This window comes from Balearica regulorum, chromosome Z (genome assembly GCF_011004875.1).
Source record: "Balearica regulorum gibbericeps isolate bBalReg1 chromosome Z, bBalReg1.pri, whole genome shotgun sequence".
Lineage (NCBI taxonomy): Eukaryota > Metazoa > Chordata > Aves > Gruiformes > Gruidae > Balearica > Balearica regulorum.
Genome location: NC_046220.1, coordinates 83,403,260 through 83,423,482, shown reverse-complemented (window position 1 = coordinate 83,423,482; position 20,223 = coordinate 83,403,260). Strand labels below are relative to the sequence as shown.

The 20,223-nt window shown below is 40.3% G+C and overlaps 1 protein-coding gene across 2 annotated transcripts; it reads right to left on the bottom strand.

The window, feature by feature from the left end:
- Window positions 1-226: 226 nt before the first annotated feature.
- LOC142598240 (elongation factor 2-like) lies at window positions 227-14,789 on the bottom strand. Of its 2 annotated transcripts, XR_012833088.1 has the most exons (9): window positions 12,637-14,789; window positions 12,344-12,422; window positions 11,070-11,208; window positions 8,670-8,863; window positions 7,242-7,349; window positions 4,501-4,633; window positions 1,666-1,832; window positions 1,170-1,316; window positions 227-751 (listed from the first exon to the last, which is right to left on the bottom strand). XR_012833088.1 is itself a non-coding variant. In XM_075740545.1 (7 exons), exons 2-7 carry the CDS (start codon window positions 11,200-11,202, stop codon window positions 1,266-1,268), a joined length of 786 nt encoding a protein of 261 aa, XP_075596660.1. In that variant the 5' UTR covers window positions 11,203-11,208; window positions 12,344-14,789; the 3' UTR covers window positions 1,130-1,265. The 2 variants fall into 2 exon arrangements, 1 of the variants encoding a protein (XP_075596660.1); XM_075740545.1 differs by lacking the exon at window positions 227-751 and having other exon boundaries at window positions 1,130-1,316; window positions 12,344-14,789.
- Between the last annotated feature and the right edge of the window lie 5,434 nt (window positions 14,790-20,223).

Sequence of the window (20,223 nt, the reverse complement as noted above, 5' to 3'; positions counted from 1 at the left end):
GTGTGACTCAAGCAATTGCCAAACTGGCTGAAGGGGTGCATACATCTTGTGTATGTCAAAAGTAAGGGCAAGTGCTGGTTTTTTAGGATGTGCTCTAAACCATTCATGGTATTATAAAATATGGCTGGAATTTTGTTAAATTATTGTGCCATGTTAAGTTTTCAGGGCTGAGGTACAGTTGTGTTCTGCAGCTGTATTTAAACCTTCTGGGCCCATCAGAGCAATGTCAAATGTAAACTCAAGGCACTTGAGCCTTACCCATTCAGTGGAGAGTTAGACTGAGGTTAAGCGTTCAGGTGAACAGTAGTTTTCCTGCAATGCTGACCTATACACAGTAGCTAATTACTAGGCTTGAGTAATGCTTAAGTCCTTCCATTCACTTGAGTTTGTAGATGATGTGTCTCAAGGTGTTGGAGTACTGCAGTGCAGTTGTCCCCCCCATTCAATAGGCCTTTTTCCACAAGACAACAAATTTACTTAAGCAGTGGCGGGTGGAGAGGGGAGTTGGGGTTGTAACTTAGTCGAGGCCTGTACCACTCAAGCCCAGCTCTAAGCAAACCTGTCCATTGTAGCTAGATGAGGTTTTGGTTTATTTTTCCTTCAAGTTCTAAAATGCATCAGAATGTCTGAACTTCTAACATGAGAAAAATCTTGAAGAAAAGGTTAGAAGATTTCTTACCTCTTTGTTTCCAATATGGAAGTATCTGGTTACTGCTTTAAACAGGCTATATCAAAGATACCTTCAAACCAACTGCAGAAGGAAAATAAAGCTTATGAGACAAAGTCCCCCTACTTGCACAGGTAACCAGTGTGCACAGGAAGCCATGCTGGAAGAGCTAGCCCTGTTTTTTTCCCCACCTGTCCATTTGCTACATCTTTTTCTGCATTTTGTGGAAATGAGCTAGCTGCTTAAACTACCAGTTACAGAAAGACTATACCTATTTACCTGAACACTATCAGCCAGAGCTGGCTTCTGGTTTTCATACTTCTAGGTCAGAAGAAGGTGGCTGAAACAATTGTGAGCCATGGAGGCAGGACTTTGCTGCCCAAAGATACAGCTGTAGGAGGTTCTGCACCTGTCCTGCAGCAAGAATTCAGACAATTCCAACATCAGTGGGGATTTTCTGTATCTGCCTTTAAATCTGGGTGCTGGATGCCAGAAAACTTACCTGTAAATGCATGGCTTTTGCAATCAGTCTTCAAGAGCACAGAGGATTCAAGTTTGGAAATGAAAGAATGCATCTTCTAGCTGTGAGGACAGAACCTCACAGTTCCACAAGAAGTTCTGCAAGAGCAGCAACAAAGGGAGCTGCTTCCTATGTTAAAAGACAATTGTGGGTTAGGCAAACTGTAAAGGACACCATTTGTCCTAGGCAAATGATTTTTTTTTTTAAATGAATATTTTTTGATGCAGGCATCAGTGACTACAGATAAGATACAGTCAACAACACTCCCTTAAGTCCAAGTCCAATTAGCACTTTTTTTTTTTTAGTAGGTGATCATGCCATCATCACAATATGTTAAAACTGTTGGTGTATTCAATGTGACACTCTAAAAACTTTCCATTTCCTTCCTGATTTTATGAGGAAACGGTATCAGGACAAAACTGGGCACAATATCACATAACATGAAACAGATGTGATTATAACTTATCTAGGAAGTTACCCAGAGGTGGAATACTTTCAAGCCTGTGCGTTTACATGTTTCAGCCACAACGTGCTGAGGATGAGAATGTGCCTCATGAGGCTCTCCAGGCAAAATCTGCCAGTGATCAAAGATACACTGTGGAAAAGCCTGGCCACCAGTGTTGGATCTCAAGTTGGCAGTAAAATCTAGTGGGAAGGAAAAATTAAAAAGGGATGAGCCAGCTACAGGAAAAAAATAAAACTGGTTTATTGTGAATTTCTGGATAGACAAAACCCTAACAATGGTACAGTACTGTTAGGAAACTGCTAATTTGCAGGTAATTTTTTTCAAGCAGGTAAAAATGAGGCCAACTCCAAAGACCTGCAGAAAGATTTTGTGTGACCAAGTCAATTGGCAATAAAAAGGCAAACAAATTTAGATAGAAAAGTATATAGGGAAAATTATGTTTTGTATGTTTCAGGACCTGAACCAATCACTACCATTCAGTTTGAGATCTTGGCATTATGGTAAGTAGTACAGAAGCATTAGTTCAGCTTTCACAAGTGGTCAAAATGAGAAATCAAGTGCTGGTACCTGTTAGGAAAGGAACTTTACGTGTAACCAAAGATATATAGGTGTTTCCTTTGCGATGAAGATGAGGAAATGGCAATGTCATCCCCTTCTCCCAAGTATTTGGTCTCATGAAGAGCTGCTGCCTGTGAACTGAGACTTTGCTTCTAGTTTATAGGAATTCTGGTATTTCCCCACATTTTTAGATCACTACTTTAGCAAGATTCAACAGCAGCTTTGGCAGGAAACCAGAGAGGGGGTTTTACAGAATATGGATATTCATGTGCTGTGTAAGTTGATACTGAGAGCCCAGTGTAATACACATCCTACCAAGTCTAGGCTTACACTTCTTTGTTTTTCCATGTTTGGAAAATGGGTCTTTTTATGAAATCGTTTTAAGCTTTATGGACACTTGAAGTAGAGGGAAAAAAAACCCCACCCCAAATATTCAAAAGCCCAGCATACTGGGTTTCCATGGCAAAGTTCTGGTAGTGGGGGGACTGTAGGGCTGGCTTCTGCAAGAAGCTGCTAGAAGCTCCCCCATGTCCAACAGAGCCAATGCCAGCCGGCTCCAAGATGGACCTGCTGCTGGCCAGGGCCGAGCCCATCAGAGACAGTGGTAGTGCCTCTGGGGTAACAGGGTTAAGAAGGAGAAAAAAAAAAAAGGAACAACAGCTTTTGCAGCTGGAGAGAGAAGATGTGAGAAACAAACAACTCTGCAGATACCCAGGTCAGTGCGGAAGGAAGGGCAGGAGGTGCTCCAGGCACCAGAGCAGAGATCCCCCTGCAGCCCGTGGTGAAGACCATGGTGAGGCAGGCTGTCCCCCTGCAGCCCATGGAGGAAGGATGAGGGGGTGTAGAGATTCCACCTGCAGCCCATGGAGGACCCCACACTGGAGCAGGTAGAGGCACCTGAAGGAGGCTGTGACCCCATGGGAAGCCCACGCTGGAGCAGGCTCCTGGCAGGTCCCTGTGGCCCCATGGAGAGAGGAGCCCAGGCCAGAGCAGGTTTGCTGGCAGGACTTGTGGCCCTGTGGAGGGGACCCACGCTGGAGCAGTTGGTGAAGAACTGCAGCCCGTGGGAAGGACTCACATTGGAGAAGTTGGTGAAGGACTGTCTGCCGTGGGAGGGTCCTCAGGCTGGAGCAGGGGCAGAGTGTGAGGAGTCCTCCCCCTGAGGAGGAAGGAGCAGCAGAGACACCGTGTGAGGAACTGACCACAACCCCCATTCCCCGTCCCCCTGTGCCACTGAGGGGGGAGGAGGGAGAGCAATGGGGAGGGAAGTTGGGCCTGGGAAGAAGGGAGGTGTGGGGGGAGGTGTTTTAGGATTTGGTTTTCTTTCTCATTGCTCTACTCTGTTTTGCTTGGTAACAAATTAGATGATTTTTTTTTCTAAGTTGAGTCTGTTTTGCCCGTGATGGGAATTGCTGAACGATCTCTCCCTGTCCTTATCTCAACCCAGGAGCATTTCGCTGTATTTTTTCTCCCGTGTCCAGCTGAGGAGTGCAGTGATAGAGTGGTTTTGTTCTTAAATTGTTCTTTTAAGAAGTTAAATTGCTAATTTAGACTTCAAAAGTTAAGCATCTCTTATTTCATCACTGATTATTTTAGCAGTTACCACACTAATGCACTTTGGAAAAGAAGCCCCCTCCAAACTAAAACATAACATTTCTTAGTTTTACCGTGTGAGAAGTTCCAGACACACCCCATGAAACTGGTAAATTTTTTGTCACGATGTCACAGGATACTCTTGAAGTGCATTTTTAAGGAGGGAGGAGGGAAATGGGACACACAAACAAACCATAATACCAAAGGAAGAGCTCTGTACCACACTGAAAAGTTCAAGTTTCAGGGGCAGCATAAGCAGCATAAAATGATTATTTTAAAGGCAGTCTTAAGATTGGCAAGAGGGTGTAATGCCCTTAAGCTACTCAGGCTGGCACTCTGTCCTTTTAAAGAGTCAAATTGGTACCAAATTTTCTATCCTGCTGCTAAAGACCAATTCTTTCTTCCAGGCTTGCTTCAAAGCAAGACCTTGATTTCAAATGATGGAAACCCAATCTGGTGTGCACTGAAACGCACAGAAGTTGCCACACATCTTTCCGGCACTCTCCGCTCGTGCAAAAGCCCAACGGAGTAGGCTGCCAGGAAAAAAGGAGTAAACTATTTGTTCTAAACCAATGAACTGAAGATGCGGAGACAACCGGAAGAAGCTTGGAGCTAATAAAATGGGAATTCTTAGGTCCTTTCCATTCTGCAGAGGTCTGTCTTTAATCTCAAAAAAACCAGAAAGCGTTGTCTTACCAAATGACTTGTTTACAGTTAGATATGCCTTGACCACAAATATTAAAGTTCCTGCCACTTGGGATTCTTCAAAAACTTGTCCCCTTTTCCTGTTCAGCACACCACAGATCCCACCAACCACTTGTTCTGGCCACTGTAAGAAAAAAAAAAATAATTCTATGAAGTTACATAAAAGGAGCAGATCACCAGTTACTAAAACACAGCCAGGCAGCAGTAGACAATCACTCTAGACAGCTCTCAATGTCTCTCTCACGATGCCTCTTCTCTCAGAGAAATTTCTGTGTAACAAATGGCTTCACTCTCACTCCCAAGTCATCCTTCAGAAGCTCTGCCTGCCTTCTCTGCTTCACATGACTGTGAAGTTTCCAATTACTGTATATACTGATCAGACTGGATTGTAGTTTACATATACAAAAGTGCATATGTTCAGTGAATTACCTTCAGCAATCTTTGGGCAGAAGAAAGCAGAGTCCTCTAGTGCTTTTTAATAAATGCATTTACTACAGGATGCAATTTTATACAAACAGGATCTCACTGTACCTTATCTTAGAACTTACAACATTGCTGGCAAGCACTCTGATAAAAACTGTACTTAAAAACCCACATTTGCTTAGAAACATACCGCTAAGGCTCCAAAACTCCTCTGATTTGTCATAATAGGTCTCACAAGTTATTGAGGTGAAAAAATTCTCCATTTTGCTGTTTTGTCCTTACTTGCACTCATTTTCTTCAGCCATTTTGGCTAAGACATTTTTTAAGCAACTGAGCTCATAGCTTTCCTGCCCACCACCCAGCACTGTAGTCTGGAATTAATTTTTAAAGCAGGTTTTAAATCTTCCAATTGCTTTTAAGACAGTTAAGACAAATTGGCATGTGAATAGCTGTACTTGGTGATAAATAAATAGTTCTAGCATGGAATATATTTTCCAGGCTCTTTCATGGAAGAATTTAATTTACCAAGAAAATCCAGTTATTCAAAGGACAGAAGTTAATGTTTAAACAGCTCAAAAGAAAGCTTATTAAAAAAACCCCACAAACCAACACCTTGCTGCTCTTTCTTGTTATTTAGGAGACCCGTTGTACCCATTGTTTGTTCTCCTGAGTGTTACAGTGACAGAAAGAATGGGAAAAAAACCCAAGTCATAACTCTCCCAAAAGTACTGACCACTCATGAAGAACAGCATAATTCACCTCCCCACTTAAATTTTGCTGTTCCCATTTAATCTCTTCCTAACTTTGGAATGAAAAACCTGCCCGCAAACAAAGTCTTTGCATCACTGATCTAAAGGACATAGAACAGAGCTGTCATGGTTTCTTGGAAGAGAATGTGGAAACACAATTATGTATCTGTCTGGACAGTTGTAGTGGGCGGACTTGGTGATCTTAAGGGTCTTTTCCAACCTAAATGATTCTATTATCTCATATATAATACCCTGTTGCATACCTGTATTTCTACCAGACAGATGGGCTCCATAAGCCTGGTTTGTGCTGTCAGAGTAGAGGCATACAGAACCCTCCTCACAGTAGGAATGATTTGCCCACCACCATGGTGAATAGCATCACCACGCAGTGACATCATGGATATCAAAACAAACACCTCATGTTCTCCTCACACAAGACACCTCACAGTATTAAAAGGGGAAAAACAAAGGTGTGATACTACTCAGGAGTTTCTAAGATAGTAACCTTCACTTACCAGGATCCTGGCCTGATTTAAGTCACTCATGCCAGCACTGAACAGCTATATTCGGGCCAAGGCAGCATATGCTATACACACAGCAAAGTCCTTCTAAACTGACGCTTGGAACAAACATTAAAATACCCACAGACAACAGTGTGTTCATTACAGAGGTTGTGTGACATACGTTCTTCACTGGGGACAAATTCCAACCAGCCCACTACCTTGTTCTGATCAGTTATCGACAGTTTCTAAAGATTTCACATGAATAGAGCTCAGATGCGTTTCAGTAACACAAGATACAACATACAAAAGTACAGTTACATCTTTTGTCGCCCACTGGAAACCAGCAACACCACTGTCTTTGATTTCATTTCACCTTTCATGATGTCAGCTAAGATATTTGGACTGGTACCATCACGTCCAAGGCACCAAATCTTGACAGGAACTGACTTCCCCTTTGTCTGTGTCCTCTGCCAGGCCATCATCAGGAAAGGGTCAGGCCATCATGAAAGGGTTGAGCCTTCATAAACAGCCTGTTGTGTTTGTTGGGACATTTGGGTAAGCACTCCTGGCTTGACTCTTCACCAACTGTCTTAAGGTAAGACACAACTGCATCTGATTTCTGTCAAGTAGGTAAAAGACAAAAAATTCCCAAGTACAAAGCTGATCACTTCCACATACCAATCAAATGCCATTCGATAAACTGTGGCTTCTCCTCCTAAGGCAGTGTGTTAATGCCAGGTTCACTCAGTCATCCAGGCATTCTCTGCTAGCTTCATCAAGAGAAACAACATTTGCAGCAGCACACCTATGGTTACCATTATTGTTAATTTTCCTGCTCACTGTTTTTTCTTCACATTTCTTCTCCTAATTGTAGGTTCTTTCAATGAACTAATAAAGAATTCCTTTTATTACTTAATTGTTGGTCTCCTAAAAAGTTTCAAATTGCTTTAAGGAAGTTGCTCTAAGGAAACCAACAACAGCAGACTAAGATGATATTTTCAAAGGTTAATATTTAGTCATATTCCATACACTGCTATCCACAAAAATTCTTGAATACCTTAATTGGAATGCAAGCATGATCTTCTTCCAGATCTTTAAGGCAAATTTCTAGATGCAGCTCCCCTGCTCCAGCAATGACATGTTTACCAGACTCTTCAATAATACACTAGAAGAGGAAATAGTAGGGAGTAAACATTTTAGTAATTTATTAGTATTACCAGAAACACACACAGACTTAATCAGAAAAATATCAAATCCCAAAACTGCTCAACCCCAAGTATTCAAAAATTTAACAAATTCTCATCTCTATATTGTTTCCAGAAATGCTCCTGAATAAATCTCACCAACAAAACTGGGTACTCTCAAATTAAACATAGTTCCTGTCCTACTGAAGTATTTGAGCAATAAAATAGGCATAAGGAAAAGTACTGCTCAAAACCCCAACAGTAATTGCAGCAGAGTTTGGTTTTTTTCCTCAGGATCTTCCTATTCAAATGCTGACTGAACTTATCGCTATTTATCTTGCGTTAGCTCATACAATCACAACTGAAAACTGTTTTGAGCCTGCAGCCATGCCGTTAGATCACATAACGAGCTCTCTCTCAATACAGTTGTCGTGGTTGGACCCCAGCCGGCAGCTCAGCACCACGCAGCTGCTCGCTCACTCCCCCACCTGGTGGGATGGGGGAGAGAATCAGAAAGAGAGAAAGTGAGAAACTCGTGGGCTGAGAAAAAACAGTTTAATAAGTAAGGCAAAAGCTGCATGCAAGCAAAGCAAAACAAGGATTTCATTCCCCACTTCGGCAGGCAGGTGTTCAGCCATCTGCAGGAAAGCAGTGCTCAATAATGTGTAAAAAATAATTCTATCTCAGCTGAAACCAGTACAAAAGTTGAATGCTTTGGGCATTGCACTGCAAACCAGTAGCTCTAAAGCTAAAACTTACAGCTAACACTCACCTGAACCATAGCATCAGACTTGGCCAGATGCTTTAGACCGTCTACTAATTTTAGTAGATCAGTAGGGTTTTTTGCTTCAACTGCAACACATACAACTGGACTAACACTAAATTTCATCACTCTCATGTTGTGGGCACGCTCAAAGGTGGTAAGAGTACTCATCTTCATCAAAAACTGGCCAACATCACCTAGACCTACAAGGTCTGGTCCAATTTGGCACAAGGTACATCCTCAATGGGCTCAACGTAATGACCCATCATCAAAATGGTTCTACAAAGATAGAGGATAAGCAACAATCCTTGAATATTTGTTTTATCCCTGGTATTTACAAAAAGCTAAGCCTTTTCACACAAAAGAAAATTTCCTATTATTTGCCTATAATCCCTCGGGATTACTGATTTTATTAAACAGGAGAAGAAGGTTCTATAAAGAAATATAATCTTCATTTCATTAGGATTTCAAAAACTAAAAGCAAGCATTTGTTTTTGCATGCATTGCTCTTCAAAAGAAATATACTATTTCCATCTACCTTTGAGTGGGTTTTAGGTAAAGATCTTCGTTCTTGCCAGGTACATAGTTTGGCCCCATGATTTGAACATTCTGTCCAGTAGAAACAATAACAGAGAAGATTCCTCCAAAGGCATAGACATCCCTTATCAGATATTGGGACCACTTCAGAAATATACATCATCAGAGGGCCTTTGGGATCACAGTTTTTGACACCTGCAATAAAATACATATCTGCATCAGACTGTGAGACTTCAAAATGTAGAACTATATACATACGATTCTCAAAATTCAGTGATCCTTATTAACAGCTCATCTCTTTTTCAGTTATTAAAGGACAAATGTGTGCAGACAGAATTATAGCTGTAGTAGCTATCGAAGATTCTTTGTTAAGGTAATGAATCATCATCACCACTTGTTCCTTTCAACACTGAGACCTCTGTTAGTACTTATTGCCTGTTTGCCCAAACTTCCCTCTTTCGGTAGCAGGTTCCACATCATCACTAAATCTCTACTAATATGACCTAGTCCCAGAAAAAGTTTTGAATAGGGTGATTTAAAGATCCCCTGTAAACCATCAGAATCAAGAAGACAAAATACAATGCTAGAAGTTTGTGTCCTTGGTGATCATATGGATGATATGGTCAAAAGCAGAACCTCTAAACAGAGGTCATAGAATCACAGAATGGTTTGGGTTGGAAGGGACCTTAAAGATCATCTAATTCCAACCCCCCTGCTGCAGGCAGGGACACCCTCCACGAGACCAGGTTGCCCAAAGCCTCATCCAACCTGGTCTTAAACACTGCCAGGGATGGGGCCTCCACAACCTCTCTAACCTGTGCCAGTGCCTCACCACTCTAACAGGAAAGAATTTCTTTCTAACATCTAATCTAAGTCGACCGTCCTTCAGCTTGAACCCATTACTCACTCTTTGAGTGCGACCATCCAGCCAATTCCTTATCCACCGAGTGGTCCATCCATCGAATCCATGTGTCTCCAATTTAGAGACAAGGATGTCATGCGGGACAGTGTCAAATGCCTTGCACAAGTCCAGGTAGATGACGTCAGTTGCCCTTCCCTTATCCACAGATGCTGTAACCCCATCATAGAAGGCCACCAAGTTTGTCAGGCACGATTTGCCCTTAGTGAAGCCGTGTTGGCTGTCACCAGTCACCTCCTTATTTTCCATGTGCCTGAGCACAGTCTCCAGGAGGATCTGCTCCATGATCTTACCAGGCACAGAGGTGAGTTTGACCAACCTACAGTTCCCTGGGTCTTTCTTTCTTCCCTTCTTAAAAATGGGGGTTATGTTTCCCCCTTTCCAGTCAGTGGGAACTTCGCCAGACTGCCAGGACTTCTCAAATATGATGGAGAGTGGCCTGGCCACTTCATCTGCCAGTTCTCTCAGGATCTGTGGATGCGCCTCATCAGGTTCCATGGACTTGTGCACCTTCAGGTTCCTTAGATGGTCTTGAACCTGATCTTCTCCTACAGTGGGCGGTTCTGCATTCTCCAAGTCCCTGCCTGTTCTGGTTTTACAAGAAAGAGTCAACAGTTTATTAGAGGATTAAACACATGTGCCATCACACATATGCTTCTCTTCTGCTGATACTGGACTTGAAAATTACTTTAAATATGATTTATTTCAACATTTGTGGATTTCTGAGGGAAGTGACAAATGTAGAGAAATCAAAAAAATGCAGATCCTCTTGAAAATACTCAAGTTAATGATTGTATTACAGATGAATTCTTCAAAATGTAACTCCTTCCTATCAATGTCAGACCAACAGCCCTGTATCAGATACAGATTCAGGTATTTGCTCTTTATCTAGTCATGATCTCAACCATACATTCAGACAACTAGGAGGTGGTTCCTTTTTTTACCAGGTTTTCATCCTCCACCTTTAAGACTGAGTGTGAATCAGAGAACAGTAACAACATGTCAGCTATCAGGGGACATGTTAGCAGTGTTTGAAAGAAATGTATCTTGTTATGATTCTGACTATGACTGAGGAGAAATCACAGGATTCACTAGGAGACCATAGTCAAAGCTGCAGAGAGAATGAGGGTAATGAACTCCATCCATCCATCCATCCATCCATCCATCCATCTCTTATAGTATATCCAAAGGGTGATATGTACCATCTTCCTGCTCATCTCAACCACATGTTCTCCAAATCTAAAATAAACACACAGCATTATCCAGTATAAAAGGACATAAGCAAGTTTTATGTGTAGTACCCCAGGGCTTTTCCTTTGCTTTCTTACTTTTTGTAATACCCTGCTCAACAAAGTCCCAAATTCATAATTATCATTATAACACAGAAACTTAATCCAAATTCATTTTAGGCAGTTTTACTCATCTGTGCACTAGAGTTGGTGTATTTTTGACAGCCCCCGATAATCTGGAAAATTTTTTTACCCAGAGCAGCTTCATCATCAGGTGGCTCCTCATAAAGGAGTTCACAGCGATATTTTTGTGCTGTTACAGGGGAAAGTAGGTGAATGGTGATCATCTGAAGCAAGGCATCTCCAGCAGGCAGGCAGCAGCGCATCACGGTCTAGGGATGACCCAAAATTCACATTGTAATTAAAACTTTTTTCAACAAACATAATAACTGACCTCCAAATAAACCTTTTGGATAGCATGTAGAAGGCTACACCTGGGGATGCAATGTAAAAAGCTGTAACAGTCATTTAAAATTTCCCTATGACTGCTTAAGTCTTGTTAAAGGCTAGGAGTAGTACTTATCTAGAACAAGTAATTTGAACATAACTCTATGTTTGAATTACCAAAAACCAGCACTCCTTACATTCATTTTTTTCCTTGGGCTAGTGACTTGCATTCCAAAAGAAAGGTTAGGATTCTTGGATTATATTAAGCTCCTGAAATAAAACACGAATATCCTTCTTTTCAGCTGACAAGGGATTACAATAGTAGAAAGAAAAAGGTCCATGAATAGTTGTATTTTATAGCTGTGTCTTCCATATATGGAAGATAAAACCAAACCCAAATGTTTTATTAAATCTCTAGCCACTTGCCACATCTTCTCCAGTGATTATTTCAAGAAGTTTCCACATGTATCCCCTGGGCTCCCTTTTCATGTGGGTTTTAACATACCTGAGGAGAACACAAGTTAGCACAGGAACTAGACAGTTTCTTAAAGTCTCTGATCCTAACATTCAGTAATGCATAGAAAGTGATCACCTGCTTTCAGACATTACTCTTCAAAAGGCTGACTGGAATTCAGCAGTGTTCTTGAATATATTAGAATTTGTGAGACCCAGCCAGAAACCTTGTTTGTGATTACACAGCCACAGCATACATGTGCAAACAGACACTTTGTACTAGCATTGTATTTACACCTTAAGAGGAAGGGAGGCAGTATTGGTGGGTTTTTCCATGTATGAAATAAAATTTTCCCCCCTTTTCTTAAATCAAAACAGGTATGTCTTTTGTACGCTTAAGTCCTGTTATCTCTCTAGCAAATTCAGCGCAATACATTACCAAGAACCTTATTTCAAATCATGACATTCCTGACACACAAATTAATCACTGACCAGATTATAAAAGAACAATTAAGGCACGTTTCTGTGGATTTTAGAAAGATCTAAAAGACTATTCTCATTACACAGCTCAAGGGCAAGAAATGCTACCATGCTGGCAATTCTAATGAAGTGGAAAAGCCAAGTTACCTTACGAAGAGGTTTTCCTTCTTTTTGTGGTTTTACCCCAGCAGGCAGCTAAGCACCATGGAGCCACTCGCTCACTCTGCTCCCCCTGTGGAGAGAATTGGAAAAGTGAGAGAACTTGTGGGTTCAGATAAAAACAGTTTAATAGGACAAACACAAAAAGGAAAATAATAATAATATATACCAAACAAGTGATGAACAGCAGAATTTCCCATCCACAGTCAATGCTGTGCAAGACCCCAGCTACCCAGCCTCCCAGCCCACACATGCAAAACAAGATAAGGAATTCATTCCACACTTCCCATTGGCAGGCAGGAGTTCAGCCATCTCCAGGAAAACAGGACTCCATCACATGTAACAGTTACTTGGGAAGACAAACGCTATCACACCAAAGCTGATGCCACACAAGACCCCCAGCTGCTGTGCCTCTCAGCCAACCCCCAGCTGCAAACAGGACATGATGTTGTATGGTATGGAATATCTCTTTGTTCATTTGGGGTCAACTGCCTGGGCTGTGTTCCCTCCCAGCTTCTTGGGTGCTCCCCGCCTTCTCGTTAGCAGGGCAGTGTGAGAAGCTGAAAAGTCCTTGACTGCTTGGCAACAACTAAAAACACCAGTGTGTTATCAACATTGTTCTCATCCTAAATCCAAAACACAGCACTGTACCAGCTGTCAGAAAGAAAATTAAGTCTGTCCTTGCCAAAACCAGGACACCTCTTTATCTCAATCTTATATGTCTAGCTTGATATCACGATTCTCTACCAGTTTAGCTGCCTTTTCCTTCTTAAAGTTCATAATGGCATCAAAGATCTGAAACAAGTTTATACCGACCGGAGTAAGCAATATAAGAGAGACAGGTTTTGCTTACCATTCATCTTAATCATGTTGTACATCTGAAAACCCTCTGGTTTCTCTGGTCTGGGCTTTTGTTTGAGAAACTGTTCTCAAGGATCATACAGCTCAAGATTCACAAATTATATCAAATATTTCTAATTCCAAAGGAAATTCAAATTCCTATCAGAAGAGGTTCACACACAAGACACACAAATCTTAAATCTAATGATAGGCAGAATATCGTGAACAGACTATTCAGATTTGCACATTGTTCTTATACTGCAGACTTTTTCTAGTCTCTACAGAAAGTATGGACCTACTTTGTAAGAGGGATGGCTTTCCTAAGACCTAACCTGCTAAACTAAAAAAAGTCTCCCCTTATGCCCCTGCAATCAAATCAAGACAAAATATTGCTTTACCTTAAAGACAGGATCCAGAACTAGCTGGCAAAACATTCCTGGCAACTTCTTTCCATCTGGGCTAGTGGCTGATTTGCTGAATTTTCCAGTTGCTGGATCAAAATATCTAAAAAAAAGACATTTATTTTTAATCATCCACTTTGAACTTGAGGAGCATCCACGTTTCCTACAAATGTCCCCTTAGTTATTTTTTAAAGAAAACTTTGTGAAGTTTCACATTTAAGCAGACATTAACAGAGTAGAAGAGTGGCTTATCCTTATTTGAATGCTGCAATAACCATTAGATGTTTGGGGAGGCACAGGATGGCTTTTTGTTTGTTTAGGTTTTACTACACTTAAATACACTGACTTCGATGTGCATTTTTAGGCTTTTACAGGGAACTAGGCATGGTAAGAAAACCTGTTGCCAAGAATTCTCTTACTCCACCCTGTTATCTGTAACTGTCTTTTGAAGCCTTGCTAAAATAATTTAAATATCATACAAGATAATTCTTGGAGAACCCTATGAGCTATATGACTTAAGGTAGGTTAATTTATTATAAGGCATCAGATGACAAGCAAATATATTGAGCTTTCACACATGTATAAAGCATTCAGTTAGCAGCAAGTTGTATACACATCCAATAGGAAATTAACTCTTTGTTTACAAGATACAATTTAAGCTTCATTAAATTCACAGAAATACTCATTGGTATCAAAAGACTGGATTTGGTCCATAATCTTGTGGTATGCATTAATTTCACTTATGCAGTTCAATAAAAGCATTTATGTTCTGAAGTTCTGAGAGTGAATCTTCTCTCTCTGCTCTTATGAAGCAGGTTATCAGAACTCACCATAGAAGGCACATACAGGATATCTGTACTACAAGCAATTTTCTTTCTCAGATATGTAAACATTTTTGTTGTAAGAGTTACAAACTCATGTCTCTAGCTTTCTAAGCTGCTTCTGAAAGCTTATTTTTACAGCAGCACAAACTCAACGTGCACTGGTATACATCACTCATATCCTTAGAGTGTCACTGTGGTACCTAAGCATGTATCTACATTCATTCCATGTGTACTGTGTTACTTACTTATCACCCCAGATTTTTTTTCATCATATCTTCCACTTTCTTTGAACGCTCAACTGGAGGGAGTTGTGCTTTTTCACCTTTGGCAGCAAATTTGGTTACATACATCTCAGCAAAGTGCTTCAGAGTAAATGCCCAGCCATGGAGACCAGAGCTAAACCCAACAGTATTGACAACTGGATGAATCTTTAAAAGGGGGGGAAAAAATGAATGTATTTCACAAAACACTGATTTGAAATGTATCAGTTACTTTCAGTGACAGGTAGGATCAGTCAAGATGCCAACTATTTTCTGGAACATAGAACAAGGAAATATTTCTCCTAAAATGGATCTATTGAATATTACTTTGAAGCAAGAGCCTTACTATGTCCTACATGGTGGAAATATGTATAACAAAAGATAAAATAAAAACTTTAGAAATATATTTTTAAAGTGCTAAGTAGGATTTGGCAGATTATGACATTGTAAAGAATATGAACTGAATTGTTAGTGAACTTTCTCTGGAAATTAAAATACAGGTAGCTCATTCTGGAAATTAAAATACAGGTGGTTTAGTAGAGGGCATTCCTGCCCATGGCAGAAGGGATTTAAGATTCCTTCCAACCCAAACTGTTCTATGATTCTGTGATTCCTGCCACACAGATAAAACTGGTCTGACTTAAAAATGGCCAAAATTCATGCAATATAAGAATCAGAATACAATCCCAGCTGAGAGTCCTTTGTTCCAGTAACTAGATTAAGCTGCAGTCAGTTTTAACCATAAAACAAGCTAGTACAGGATGATCACATTTAAACAAAGGGAACCAGGTCTGAAAACTCTTGGTGAGAAGGTCTGTCTCATAGCTACTTGGTGGAAAAAATAATATCTGAGGCAGCCTGATTCTGACAATTCCTCACTCTAACAGCCAGACCACCAGGAAAGACTTGCAGTTGACTTTAGGTTTTTTTATTTTACAATTCTCAGCCGCAATATAGGAAATACTATTTATCTCTCTAGTTTCAAACCATCCTTCCAGAGATATCCAGCATATTACGATATAATTACTGGTAGAATAAGAGACCTACATCTTCAGATCAGAAAAGAGCAAATTAAATGTCTTATCAGTCAGGAATAGCAGAAAGGCTGTGTTTCTTGTCATGTAAATGACATAAGCAGCAAAGTCAGGCACAGAAAGCTAATCTTCTAGCTTCTGGTCCTTTGCCTTAAATTTTAAACCACAGCTTCCCTTCAGCAGTTTGCCCCAGGCAAACATCTGACATTTGATGTTTGAATGACACTGAGCAACTGGCTTGAAGTTACACATTTTGTTAGTGAGAAAGTATCACTAGAGGATGATCTGCTTTGTGAATTCTTTCCTAGTTGTTTTCAATCCCCAGGTGGTTGTTCTGAAATAAGATTCCCAAAAGTATGGAACAGTGGGTGCAGAAGGGGACTGAACAGCTTCTTCAGGCTGGCCAGAGATCTGAACTGCCATAAATGTATGCAATTGTTTCATATCAAGGCTGGTATTCTCCAAAATAGGATTTCAACCACAACGAAGTTTTAAAGTTTTCTTTACCATAATATTACCCACTGGTCCAGTTTCACCATCACCATGATGACCTTGACATTTTCCACAATACGCTGAACTGTCTGGTAAAGTTCCTCAAGCTCCAGCTGCAATTCCAGCAATGCATGATCCATTTTGTTCATCATCAGTACTGGTTTGATATGTTCTGCAATAGCCTGCCGCAGAGCAGTATCTGTCTGTACACAAACCCCTTAGAAATACAAGCACAATTAAAACATGTATTATATATACAGGCAAGACCTTTAATCTACTTTGTACAACGATGACTGGGAAATTCAAACTGGGAATTTGGTGGCAGTCTCGGAGCTCCCTGAAACTGTCATTGCTCAGTTGCATGTATTGCTTACTCCATTTTCTAACTGAAGGAGAAGAATGACAGGCAGCTGCACTCCCTAGGATTTTACTGAAAGATTGACTTCATTTCCTCAGTTACTCTACATTCAACCCACAAGCTGGATACAAAGTGGATATAATTCTGTAAGATACAGCAAAGGCCATGGGCTAAGACTGCAAATCAGAATTCATACCATTAGAAGTTAAACTTTTGGAGAAAGAAGCTTCTTCCATCACTCACAATATTTTTTTTTTTTAAGAGGAAGAAAATAAAATACACTGAGGTCTTTCTAATTAGAAGAGCATGCTTACCTGAAACACAGTCAACCACAAGGACACCATCAGTGACATGGAGAGCTGCTGTAACTTCAGAGGAGAAATCAACGTGTCCAGGGGAATCAATTAAGTTAATAAGAAAACCTGAACCATCCTTATACTGTTTGATGAAGGCCAAGTTGTTGTCTGAGAGTTCATGTCCTGGTTTCAGCTGAGATAAGAGTTGGGTTTTTTTTTTCACAGTAGCTAGTATGGGGCTACGTTTTGGATTTGTGCTGAAAACAGTATTGATAATATAGAGAGGATTTTGTTACATAGAGGTGTTTTTTGTTACTGCTGAGCAGTGCTGACACAGCACCAAGGCTTTTTCTGTTTCTCACACCACCCCACCAGCAAGTAGCCTGGGGGTGCACAAGGAGTTGGGAGGGGACACAGACAGGACAGCTTACCCCAACTCACCAAAGGTTTATTCCATACCATATGACATCATGCTCAGCATATAAGGGGCTTGGGGAAGAGGAAGAAAGGAGGGGGGGACGGCGGCATTCAGAGTGACGGCATTTGTTTTCTTAAGTTACGGTTATGCGTGATGGAGTCCTGCTTTCCTGGAGAAGGCTGAACACCTGCCTGCTGATAGGAAGCGGTGAATGAATTCCCTGTCTTGCTTTGCTTGTGTGCATGGCTTTTGCTTTACTTATTAAACTGTTTTTATTTCAACCCACAAGTTTTCTCCTTTCACTCTTCTGATTCTCTTCCCCATCCTGCTGGAGAAGAATGAGCAAGAGGCTGCGTGGTGCTTAGTTGCCAGCTGGGGCTAAACCACGGCATGTAGAAATTGCTCTGTAAAAGAAGACAATTAATTTTAATAATTTAATAATGTTTCAAAATTTGCTGATTTTAAAACTTGCATTGGTCTGCCACTTATGCCTGCTCTGTTACAGTAGCAATATTTGTTCATGTACTTAAAGGAAAAACCACAAGACGACTTCAATATTCCAATTTCTAAAGTCCTTAGGATCTAAAATTTCCTTTGACTGTAATTAAATTTTATTCTTGTTCAAAATCAGCACCTTAAGATAGAAGTCACAGCATAATATCACTGTCAGACACTTGTAGAGTCATGCTACAAATCACTTTACAATTTGTTAACTTTGCAGTTGCAAATATCAAAGACAGAGGTAATAATAACAAGACAGCCCACCAGAGTGGCTTGGAGGAACAAGGTATTGGTCTGTAAGTAATCCAATAAAAATGAAGGTTACTATTAAGAATCTTTCTGAAAGCATCTTTCTCCATAGTGAGAAGCTCGTAAGAATGGCCGCTAGATATTGCTTAAAAACTGTATTCCAATATTGCCCAGATTGCACTCTGAAGACTGTGAACTTTTGTTCTGCAATGCACAGCTTGATTCACAGGTCAACTTAAAAAAGATCTGACAAGATGCAAGGCTTTGAGCAAACCATTTTTGTCTCTTCAGATTAGAGAGAAAGAGAGAGAAAGAGAGAGAAAGAGAGAGAAAGAGAGAGGTACAAACAAATTCTTACGTAGACTTGATGGTGATACATCTTTCTTCCTTATCTTTCCACGTGTCTGTGAATGGTGTTTATCCAGCTCTGGCTGAAGCAAGGATGCCCGCTTTATGCACCAAGGAGTCTGTCAGGACTGATTTGCCATGACCTACAGGAGCAATCATAGACATATTCCTAATATTGAACTTTCTTGTCCATGATTACTCAGATCTGGTCTACTGTAAAATTCACCGGGGGGGGGCAAAAAACCCCAAAAAAACCCCCCAAAAAACCCAAAACAGCTATTGCTTGCTTTAAAGTACCTAATTGTCTATGTGAAATTTTAAACTTTTACTATTTGTTATTAAATTCACATTCTAAAGAATAAATGAAGTTATTCATAGTTTTAAGCTTAGTATTGCAAATAGTTGTTCACATTTTTGGCATAGTTTTATGAGTATGAAGAGTGGAGGCATAACTTAAAATACAGCTCAGATTTCATATCAGAAAATGTCAACTACCACAAAAATGAAGAATCCACCTGCAGGGACAGAACATCTTATCCCTGTCAGCTATTACAGGAGGGTTAGTGCACACAACTGCAAGCTGCAGCTCTCATCAGAGCTTTCACACACATCCTGCTCCTCTCCTCCCACCACTGCCCCTCACTTTGCCAAGTCTTCATCCAACACCTACTCTCCATTTCCCAGGGCTTTTCAAGTGAGCCACTCTTCCTGGTTTTGAGATGAAGCTGAGTCTTCTGCTTTTGTAGCCAATACACCAGCTCTGAAAGCCAGTGGTCTAGCTCAGTCAAAAACCTCTTTAAAGACTTCATTACCAAACCCCAAGATTTTTATAGCCCCTCTCACAAAGAATATCCCAGAATTTTTTCTTTTCCATTACTCTTCTATCTCTTGATAAGAAAAATTCTCCCCCTCCTTCAGTTTGAAGAAAAAAATCTTGACCCTTAGAAGCCCTGGTAATTAGCTATCAAACACATGACAACTTAGCAAAGTTGAAACTAATCTTGGCCTGTCTCATTCTGTAATGAGTCACCTGTAGGTCAAAGGAGTGCAGTTAACCTAGTTATTCTTGCAAATACCTTTAATGCATGAAGTGCTTCGCAGGGACATGGAAAAAGACAGAATTGGGAGGAAAGAACAATGGGGAATATTAAACAAACACAAAAATCACATCCCACATCAATAGTTTATGCTAGTTGCTCAAGTAAAGAAAAATATACCATGAGAAATGTTCCTCATCTGTGTTTGAGTTGGAAATGGCACAGAAATAATGAAACATGCTTTTCTATCACTACACCAACAAAAGTTTCTTACACATTCTGAGTCTTAATGAGTACATCTGAACACAGGGAACCTGTTTTCTTGCAAGGATAAGATATTAATTAAAAAACCCCAACCCTGGCCAGCTAAAAATATAATTATATGTAGGAGACAAAACAGATTATTTTTTTACATGAACAGATACACTTCTGATATATATCTTATTACTGCGTATTCTTATACTAACTTTGGATCTTTAGTTCAATTTTTTCCTTATACATTTAATTAGAATAACCCAGTTCTTTTTAGAGATGAGAAATATCCAAACTAACAGCCTGGCCTCTTTCCCCAAAATGTATTATTTCCCCACTCTCCTCTACATTTATAGTTTCTTTCCTAACTCAAAGTTTGCAATGGAAAAAACAACCAACCCCCCCCCCCCTTTTTTTTTCTGCTAAAGAAAATTTAGGACAAACAATAAAATTTTTAGACTATATTTACAGTTTTTTTCAGTGATCCCCCTGAAATGAAGGCACTTCATTTCTGAACTTGTTCTGTTAGTTTATTCTTCAGTTTAATAAAAAACAATG

Coding starts and splice junctions, on each gene's coding strand:
- LOC142598240 (XM_075740545.1), bottom strand. CDS start 11,202: ATGCGCTGCTGCCTGCCTGCTGGAGATGCCTTGCTTCAGATGATCACC. Junction 8,864..11,069: donor TGATGATGAAGCTGCTCTGG/GTAAAAAAATTT, acceptor ATTTTATTGCAG/GTGTCAAAAACTGTGATCCC. Junction 7,350..8,669: donor TACCTAAAACCCACTCAAAG/GTAGATGGAAAT, acceptor TTCCTCTTCTAG/TGTATTATTGAAGAGTCTGG.